The sequence below is a fragment of the Psammomys obesus genome, unplaced genomic scaffold, assembly GCF_907164565.1.
Source record: "Psammomys obesus unplaced genomic scaffold, mPsaObe1.curated_primary_1811, whole genome shotgun sequence".
Lineage (NCBI taxonomy): Eukaryota > Metazoa > Chordata > Mammalia > Rodentia > Muridae > Psammomys > Psammomys obesus.
Window position 1 is genome coordinate 5,119,741 of NW_026595981.1, and position 10,523 is coordinate 5,130,263.

General features: G+C 36.9%; 1 protein-coding gene across 6 annotated transcripts in view; it reads left to right on the forward strand.

Annotated features, from left to right (window-relative positions):
• Nf1 (neurofibromin 1) overlaps positions 1–10,523 on the forward strand; it is a 236,566-nt gene that overhangs the window by 88,033 nt on the left and 138,010 nt on the right. For all 6 annotated transcript variants that reach the window (XM_055620212.1, XM_055620216.1, XM_055620214.1 and 3 more), the window contains 2 exons: positions 6,759–6,838; positions 8,779–8,902. In XM_055620212.1, coding sequence (XP_055476187.1) covers positions 6,759–6,838; positions 8,779–8,902 — 204 coding nt within the window. The remainder of the gene's footprint in view (positions 1–6,758; positions 6,839–8,778; positions 8,903–10,523) is intronic.

Consider the following 10,523-nt stretch of genomic DNA (forward strand, 5'->3'; position numbering starts at 1 on the left):
TGTGTGTGTGTGTGTTTGTACATCAGTGCAGTGCCTTCAGGAGCCAGAAAATAGTGTTGGATTCCCTAGAGCTGGAGTTACAGGCCATGTGAGACACCCAGTGTGGCTCCTGGGAACTTTGTTATTTTCTAAGCGCTGTGCCCATTCTCAGCCCCTGAGCCATTTCTCTAGCCCCTCTGTGTACTACTACTGCTGCTCCTATCACTACTACTACTGTTGTTTGGTTGTTGGAGACAGGGCTTCTCCGTGTGGCCATGGCTGTCCTAGACTCGCTTTGTAGACCAGGCTGGCCTCGAGCTCACAGAGATCAAATTGCCTCTGCCCCTCTGAGTACTAGGACTACAGGTGTGTGCTACCACACGGGCCTTCTGTGTACTTTTTTGAGTAATAAATGGATGTCTGTTCTGGAAATGGCATGTTTATGTCTTTGATATTTTATAAATCCCATTGAGGGCCTCTATTTATTTGCTTTATGCTTTGTCGCAACAAAGCATTGTACCATTTCTTTTTAAAGACTTACTGATGAGTGTATGTGTGTATGGCTGTTTTGTGTGCATGTATATATGTGGGCCATGTGTGTGTATTGCCTGAGGATGCCAGAAGAGGAGTGTGGTGGTGGTGTGTGTGTGTAGGTCAGAGAAACTCATGTTCTGGCTTTGGACGGCAAATACTTTTACTAGCTGTAGCCATTTCACTAGCTTCTACAATTTTTTGGTTTGTTTGTCTTTGAGACAAGATTTTACTATATTGTTCTGCCTGGTCTCCAAATCTTGAAGCAGTTCGTCGTCAGCCCTTGTACTAGCTGGAATTATAGTTATGTGTCACAAGCCATATTGTATAAAGAAATTTGGAAGTTCATTGTTTCTTCCTTAAATTTATTCTTGTGTCTGCATGGTGGGGTATGGTGTGTGGGCACCGTGTGTCTCCTTGTGGACTTGCTCTTCTGCCACTTTTACATGAGTTCCAGAAAGTGAACTCATGTTTTCAGGCTTCTGTAACAGCACCTTACCTGAAGAGCCACAGCGTGATAGACATTCAGTGTTCTATCTTTTTGAGGGTTACTACAAATAATGACATTAAAGTTACTGTATCATCTTGTATTTGTATTTGTCAGCAGAGTTTTGGTATTTCTCCATCCTTGATGACACTTGGTACTGTCTCTTTTTAAGTTATAACAAACCTACTGAGTTAACAAAGTTGACTTTTTAAGAAATTCTATTTCTAGCTGGGTGGTAGTGGTGCATGCCTTTAATCTCAATTCTCAAGATGCAAAGTCAGGTAGATCTCTGAGTTCAAGGCCAGTCTGGTTCGCATTGTGAGTTCCAGGATATCCAGGGCTACACAGAGAAACCCTATCTCAAAACAACAACAAAAATTACATTTACTTATCTGTTGTGTGTGTGTGTGGGGGGCATGTATGCATACCACAGCATACATGTAGAGGTCAGAGCATAACTTTCAGGATTTCGTTCTCTCTTTCTACCATTGGGTCCCAGTTATCGAACGCAGGTTGTCAGGCTTGATAGCAAGTGCCTTTACCCAGTGATCCAGCTCATCAGCTCAAAGTTTACTTTCGAACATTATTTTTATACTGACAACCTAAACATACACCTTTAATGTAAATAAAATCTGTTGCTATATACTTTTCATATACTACGTAATTTAAGACTTAGGGTATCTCTGTTTACACCAGAGAGTTTTATCTCTGCAGTTAATACCCTACCCTGTTCTACACATTGGCTGGTCCGATTCTGTCCCTCTAGGTTAGCTTTACAAGCTTATAGTAAATGTGATCTTATTCTTCCACTCCTTAAATTAGGAAGTGGGTGTTTTAAAACATTTATGTGTATTGTTGCATATGTCTGTTTTCTTTTCCTGATTGTTGATGAATATTCTATTTATTTGTTCATTAATAGACTCATTGGTAGACAACACCCATTACTACTGAACGTTAACCTTGTATTCCTTGCAGTCCTCATCTCATCCCTTCTCACCCCTGGTCTGGCCTTTGCCTCCTTTGTAATAATTGATTTACTTTGTTAATATAAATTAGTTCACATTTTATATAAATGGAATAAAAGTTTTTATTTTTTACTTTAGCGTAACTTCTATAGCTTTATTGTATTAGTTGATTTTTTTTAAGGTTCATTCTTTTCTGTTTAGTGTCTTAGCTCCTAAACCATCACTCCAGCCCCAGATACACTGGGGACAGATAGAGATCTTATTGTTGCAAAGGTTCAGGAAAACTGCATCAAGTTAATAAAGCTTCAGAATATATAAGACAAAATTCATACAGAGCTGTAAAGAAAGGAGCTGTTTTTTATTGCTGAGTAATATTCCATTGTGTAGATGTACCACAATTTCTGTATCCATTTCTCAACTGAGGGGCTTCCTGGTTTCCAGCTTTTAGCTATTACCAATAAAGCTTCTACAAACATGGTTGAGCAAATGTCCTTGTTGTGTACTTGAGCCTCTTTTGGGTATATGCCTAGGAGTGGTATAGCTGGATCTTGAGGAAGTGCTAGTCCTAGTTGTCAGAGAAAGCGCCAGATTGCTTTCCAGAGTGGTTGTACAAGTTTACATTCCCACCAGCGGTGGAGGAGGGTTCCCCTTTCTCCACAGCCTCTCCAGCATGTGTTGTTACTTGAGTTTTTGATCTTAGCCATTCTGATGGGTGTAAGGTGAAATCTCAGGGTTGTTTTGATTTGCATTTCCCTGATGACTAAGAATGTTGAACATTTCTTTTTAAGTGTTTCTCTGCCATTTGATATTCCTCTATTGAGAATTCTGTGTTTAGCTCTGTACCCCATTTTTTAATTGAGTTAACTGATTTGTTGCTGTTTAACTTCTTGAGTTCTTTATATATTTTGGATATTAGCCCTCTGTCAGATAAAGGGTTGGTGAAGATCTTTTCCCAGTCTGTAGGCTGTCTTTTTGTTCTTACGACAGTGTCCTTTGCTTTACAGAAGCTTTTAAGTTTCATGAGGTCCCACTTATTGATTGTTGCTCTTAGAACCAGTGCTTTTGGTGTTCTGTTCAGGAAATTATCTCCTGTGCCAGTGAGTTCAAGGCACTTTTCTTCTAACAGGTTTAGTGTGTCTGGTTTTATATTTAGGTCTTTGATCCACTTGGACTTTAGTTTTGTGCAAGGTGATAAATATGGATCTATTTGCATTTTTCTACATGTAGACATCCATCTTCAGCACCATTTGCTGAAGATGCTATCTTTTTTCCATTAAATGGTTTTGGCATCTTTGTCAAAGATCAGGTGTCCATAAGTGTGTGGATTTATTTCAGGGTCTTCTATTCAGTTCCATTGATCCACCATTCTTTTTCTATGCCAGTACCATGCAGTTTTTATTACTATTGCTCTATAGTACAGCTTGAGATCAGGGATGGAGATATCTCCAGAAGATCTTTTATTGTAAAAGAATTTAGCAATTCTGGGTTTCTTGTTATCCATATGAAGTTGAGAATTTTTCTTTCAAGGTCTGTAAAGAATTGTGTTGGTAATTTGACGGGAATTGCATTGAATCTGTTTGGGTAGAATGTTCTAAAAATGTGCATTAGGTTTATTTGGTTTATGGTTTCATTTAACATCAAGAATTCTGAGCTGTTTGCCCGGATGATAGTCTATCTTGGGGTGATATTAAATTCTCCCACTATTACTAAACAAACAAACAACAAAAAAAGGAGTTGTTTACAAATTCAGATATAGTGGCAAATTCAAGCACTTTCCTAACTAACATCCAGAAGAGTAACGTTGAGGTACGTCATTGTAGTATTCAGTAGAATAGTACACTGAATGTGCATAGTACTTCTTTTCATGCATACCTAGAAAATATTTAGCATAGGGGAAGACTTAAAACTTTCAAAGTATTAAAATACTATTTTATTACTATAGTAGAATTAAGATTGAAATTAATTTATAAAATTTAAAATGTAGATACTATGTTTTCATTTATACACTACTGAGTATAATTTAGTATAACTACCATTAAATTTTATTTTATAATAACAAAGTTAAACATATAAGCTTATACTTTACTCTTAGTCATAGAGCCAACAGAAATGCAAATGTCCATTTACAAAACACACAGAACTGCCAGCAATATAATATGTGTTATCTCTTCAAAGTAGCATCCATTCAGATGTGTCGACAGAATAGACACTTTCTGTTCTACTTATTTAACTGAATTCTGTACAATAATGAAAATAAACTGGGTGTGGTGGCACACTCCCAGCTCTCTGGAGGCAGAGGCAGGCACATTGTTGTGAGTTCCAGGCCAAGCTGATCTACATGGAGAGCGCCAGGCCACCCAGTGCTACACAGTAAGACCCTGTCACCAAAAGGAAGATGGTAAAGAAGAAAAAGAAAAGAAAAATTGATAGCCTCTAGGTTCACTTATTTATAAATCTATGTTGTAAACAGATTTTTCATTTTTCTTGAGTAAATTCCAACCAATGCAAAATAACAACACTCTAAACGGTCTGGTTTATATAGAGAGTTTCAGGACAGGACTACATAGAGAGACACCATCTAAAAATAAAAGAAAGCAAAATGATAACTGAATCTCATAGATATGATATTGAATGAAAATAACCAAATGCAAAATGCATTTATACACAGCTTAAACACAAGCACAGCAGTATGCTGTGAAATATGTGAAAAGAGCAGTGCCTGGGAGGTGAGGTCTGAGGGCCTTCTGGTGTTGGCAGTGTTGGCAGGTGTTGGTGCACCACACAGATGGTCAGATTCTGTCTCCTCTCCCCTGTGTTTCGAGATAGAAGTATTTGAAATGTTTGCCTAGAACACTTGTGCATTCCTCATACATTCTTTTACCATGTATATGTATGTCAGTATTCATCCTAAAAATTGTTACATTGCTTATATTCTTTTTGGAGGATTTGTTCAAATATTTGATTCCACCCCGATAATTTATTCTTATGTTTCTTGTCTTATGTATGTTATGTATAATTCAAGATAAAAATACTTGTATATTCCTCTTCTAATAGAGTATCGGGAGAACTTATTCATTAATGAGAGAATGGGTTAATATGTAAGAGAGTGCTATTTCAACTTGGCATGCTACTAAGTATCCATTAAAGCCTATGTAAATCATTGAGCAGTATTTGAAAATACTTATGGGATACCAGATGAGTATAATGTGTTTTCAGTTTTATTGAAGTAAGTCAATCACACACTATGTAGCAATATATTAAACCACAAACCATGAACAGTAAGGTGTTTCCCAACAAAGTGTATCATCTAATGGCAGCATAGTCATCTTTTTTTTTTTTTTTTTTTTATGTTACTGTATTCTGTGATTCTGGCATGATGACAGAGTCACCTTTGTGGCACTTCTCAGGGTATTGCTCCATTGAGTGACACATGTTAGTATGGAAAACTAAAGCAGGGGAGGACATGAGTATTCTTATATCATTGAAATAGAAAAAAAAGCTAATAAATTTTCACCCAGATTAAACAATAAACTATCAAACAGAGAATGTTTCACCCAAAAAACCCTAAAATATCTGTGCTGTGTCTTACCAAAGGCCAAACCATTTGTAAACGACTAACATAAAGTTGAGATTTCATATCCAACTTCTGACTAATGTTCTAATATCGCTGCCTTCTCTTCTTTCACTGTATATATTTGAAATCTTTCAAAAACAAATGTGCTCTGGCAGTTTAACACCTTCCAAAAAGAAAGCCTTAGTATGCTTTGCTTTCTTTCCAGATCAAAAACTTTCCCCAAGTTCCCATTAGAGGGTTAGACTCCCTGAAGCACCAGAGCCCATAGGCCTGCGCCTCACTACTGTTTATTTCTTCATCTTTTACGTGTCTTTGTCTGCAAAGTTTAAATGGAATAAGAGAAAATGAGTGCTTTAATTTCCCAATCAGATCTGTGCCACTGTATGAAAATCAACAGAAAATTCTAAAGTACCAGTAACTTGTACCAAGTGTTTTTGCAATAATGGTAAAACTGAATTTTAATTTGTGCTATCTTTTTTAAAATGGAAACTATAAATCACTAAATGTTACCAAATAACATTTCATTATTTTTTTGAAAGGGCATAAAGAACCTCATGTTTATTTACCATAGACTGAATGTACAGTAGGATTTGCTAGGAAATAGGGAAACATTATGGAAGTGAAGTCTAGCCCGAGCAGATTTGAAGGAAGAGTCTTTGCTTTCATCACCTTTGATGGTTTTAATTTGTAAGATAGCATATTTATATGGTAGTTACTCATTTAACCCCTGTTAGTACTCATGAACTACATGAAACTGCTGCTTAATACTTGATACAAAGTTTTCTTAGGTTGGCACTCTGTCAATCATAGAAAATAACTTTGATTCAAAAATTTTGTAACAAGTAAGTTAATTTCTGCTGTGTTTCATTGTGTGTGTTAATTTTGCTGTGTGTGTTAATTTTAGGGGAGAACGTTTTATTCTAGAGTTTTAATTATTGAATCATGTTATTGCTTAAAACATTTTTGTATGTATATATTCTGAATTCATTCACAACTTTCTATGTTTATGCCACTTAGAGTAAAATGATGGAGGCAGAGGGCATGAGCTCTGGGTGGGTGACGCTGTAGAGAATCATGTTCATCTGGTTTGCTCTCCGACTGGTTGTTCCCACTGTATCTCAGAACTGCTGTTGTACTCTGTTTGTTAGCATTTGTGAAGTAAGTACTCCAGTGTTAGTTTTCTAAAAAATTTTCAGTGCACTCTCTTTTTTTTAAATTTCAGGCTTTGCTGGTTCTTCATCAGTTAGATAGCATCGATTTATGGAACCCTGATGCTCCTGTAGAGACATTTTGGGAAATAAGGTATATGTACTTTCAAGTGTTAATTGAGTTTAAATTTTTAATTTTGTTTGTTTTTAAGTATTATAGTATTTGTTCATTGTCATATTTATTCAATTACACCTAGAGATGTTTTATGACTTTGTATTTAATTTGAATTGAAAATATTAGAATGTTTAATTGTCAGAAATGTCACGTGTATGCAAAACAAGTTTTTTAAATGGTGCTAATTTTTATCACCTTGCTACAAGTTCTTCTGCTTCATGCATTTTCCTCTATTGTGTACTCTTATGTAGTTACAATTATGTTTGTTGTTTTGAGACAGGTCTTACCTGGTTAGCCTGGAACTCAGTATGTAGACCAGGCTGGTCTTGAAGTCATAGAGATCCACCTGCCTCTGCCTCTGGAGTGCGTGCTGGGTCTAAAGGTGTGTCCTACCATGCCTAGCTATAATTCTGTTTTTGATAGATGTTTGTAGTTATAAGACTAAAATATTAACATTTTGTAACTTTGCTTTTAGTTTTTAAAGTTCTTATTTTTTAAACTACGCACATAACTCAGTAGTACAGAACATGATGAGCAGGTGTGAGACTGTGGATATAACCCCAGCATTGAAAGGTCAGGAACAATGATCTTTGTAAATTTTCTATATATACTAGTGGTTTTGGTGAATAAGTTAAAAAACAGGCATATATTTATAAACAAAATATACAGGATTTTGTGTCTGTTTCTGTGGCTGAATGATGGCAGTCTTTTAATGAGCATGAAGTCATCACATTAAAAAATGTAAATCTATAAACCTTAGGTTTTGCCATTGTGTCATCATAAACGTGGTATGCTAGGTCACCTGGAAGCTGAGCTAAAACCTAAACTCTAATAATAATGTACTCAAGGACTGGAGAGATGGCTCAGAGCTTAAGATCACTGGCAGTTCTTCCAAAGGTCCTGAGTTGTATTTCCAGCAACCACATGATGATGGCTCATGACCATCTATAATGAGGTGTGGTGCCCTCTTCTGGCCTGCAGTCATACATGCAGGCAGAATACTATATAGTAATAAATAAATAAATCTTTGGAAAAAATGATGTAATCATTGGAGGCATATGTAATTAACTTTTAATTTAACACATTATCAAAGAAAAACCTTTAATTTTAGTGCATTTTACTTAACTTGATCTATATTCCACCATAAATTTAAATTGTCAGTAAGATATTTTCTATTTTTCTTTTCATGAAGTCTTCAAACTTTGTACTGTGTTTCACAAAGTACATTTCAATTTGGACAAACTTCATTTAAAGTGCTCAAATTGTCACATATGGCTCGCTAGTAGCTAAACTATTAGACAGTAGAGTTTTATAGCATTGTGTAGTATATAGTACATAGCATAGAGAACAGTTCAGCAATTTTGTTCTCTAAAGGAGCAAGAAAACAGTTATAGACCACATGGGAGTGAGGGAGTGTAGCCATATTGCATTGGAACTTCCTTTGAGAAGTTGCGTGGCCTTGTCCTGCAAGCAGCGGTTTGCAGACCCTGGCTCCAGACGACTCTGTTTCTTTGCAGTCTTTTCTGTGCCCGTGAATTTGTGATTTCTTCTCATCCTACTTCAAGGATAGGATTCTTTCTAATTTGTTATTAATTTGGATAAAGCTGAGGAAGAAGCCGGGTCACGGTGGTGCACACCTGTGATCCCAGTACTCGGGAAGGCAAAGGCAGGCATACCTCTGTGAGTTCCAGGTCAGCCTGGTGTACAAATCGAGTCTAGGACAGCCAGGCTATACAGAGAGAAATCCTGTCTCAAAAAGTCGAAAAGCAAACAAACAAAAACAAAAATTTTAAAAAAAGCCCTTGAACAAGGGAAAGAACATTTCTAAATTTATGTCTATTATGAGATGTAATTTCGTGTATGATTATATTTATAATAGGTTCTTGATGATTTTGTAACAATGAACTTTGTTATTGCAGTTCACAAATGCTTTTTTACATCTGCAAGAAATTAACTAGCCATCAAATGCTTAGTAGCACAGAAATTCTCAAGTGGTTACGGGAAATTCTGATTTGCAGGAATAAATTTCTTCTTAAAAATAAGGTAAGCACAGTGACCTTTCTTAAATTGGAAATATCTGGGTAGTAAGGAGATGTGTTAATTTCCTTTCTGTTGCTATGATAAACACCAGGACCAAAAGCAACCTGGGTTGGTGGATTTGGCTTACATGTCTTGATTGACAGTCCATTATTAAGGAAAGCCAAGGCAGGAAGTAAAGCAGAGGTCTTGGAGGAATACAGCTTACTGGCTTGCTCTCTGTGGCTGGCTCATTCTACAACCCAGGACCACTGGGTCCACAACCTGCAACAGACTGGGCCCTTTCACATCAGTCGTTAACCAAGAAAATGCCCCACCGGCTTGTCCACAGTCTGATGGAAGCATCTTCTTAACTAAGGTTCCCTCTTCTAAAATTACTCTAGCTTGTGTCAAGGTGACAAAAAACTAACCAGTACAAAAGAGATTTTTGTTAGCTAGATTATATTTTACTTTAGTTCCTCTTTCATTGAATCCCTAAGAGAAAAGTAAGTACAGAAAGACCTGGTAGTCTAACATTTAAATAGTCTAAGCTTTGAGCTGATAATTTGAATGATAATGAATTCTGGTTGACTTAAGTAGGATTCTGGGTCAGGCCTATGAAGAGTGGAGTCTACTATAATCACAGAAGGCTCCAAGAGTATGTTTTCCCTTTTATTCTTTAGTCTATACATATGACTTGGCTCTCAGGGCTAGTCCAGGAAATAATCTTTCAGAGAGCTAAAAGGCAGATGTTCTTAATGTAGGCTTAATTTGTATGTCTCCCCTAAAGATTTTGTCTTTTAGCTAGGTATGGTGGCACATGCCTGTTGTTCTAGCACTGTTGAGGCCAGCCTGAACTACGTACGCATTGAGATCTTGTTTCAGACAAGGCCAGGGAATGCAGCTTAATGGTAAAGCCAGCAGTCTGTAGGGTTAGGGGATGATTTAATCTTTTGAAAAGATCAAGAATTATCTTTTAATTGGAAAAACATTTTTGATCATGAGTTGTTGAAACATGTTGAAGTTCTAGGTAATAGGAAAGAACCTTACGATTCTTTTAACATGTGATTTTTATACTCAATCTAACGGTTTTTCTGTTACGACACAGTTTAAAGAATACTTGTTTAATGAATTTTTATGCAGGCCTACCATCGTATTCATTACCATGCCATTTAGAGGTGTACTGATGGAGAGGTGAGGTTACTTGTATTGGGTTATCCTGTTGTGCTGGTGTTGCAGAGCTCAGTTTGTCCTGAAGACTTTAGACTTAAGAACTTTGTGTGGGCCTTTGGCCCATTATCTGACATGGTCAGGGTTAGTGATCTAGCAGTGAATCAAAGACACTCTCGTCAAGGGCGGAGACACAGCTCAGCTGCTAAGAGCAGATATAAGAGCCAGGGCTCAAATCCTGGCTCCCATGTAACAAGCGAGGTAGGTGTCTCTGCATGGTACAACCTCAGCTCCTAGAGGGCAGAAACTGGAGGAGCCTTGGAACTTTTGGTTTCCAGCCTAGCTGAGAAATAATTCCCAAGTTCAGGGGTAAAGCTTGCCTCAAAGGAATAGATAGAATGTGATAGAGGTCATCTGACCTCCATTGTAATTATGTATGTATGTATGTATGTATGTATGTATGTATGTATGTATGTAT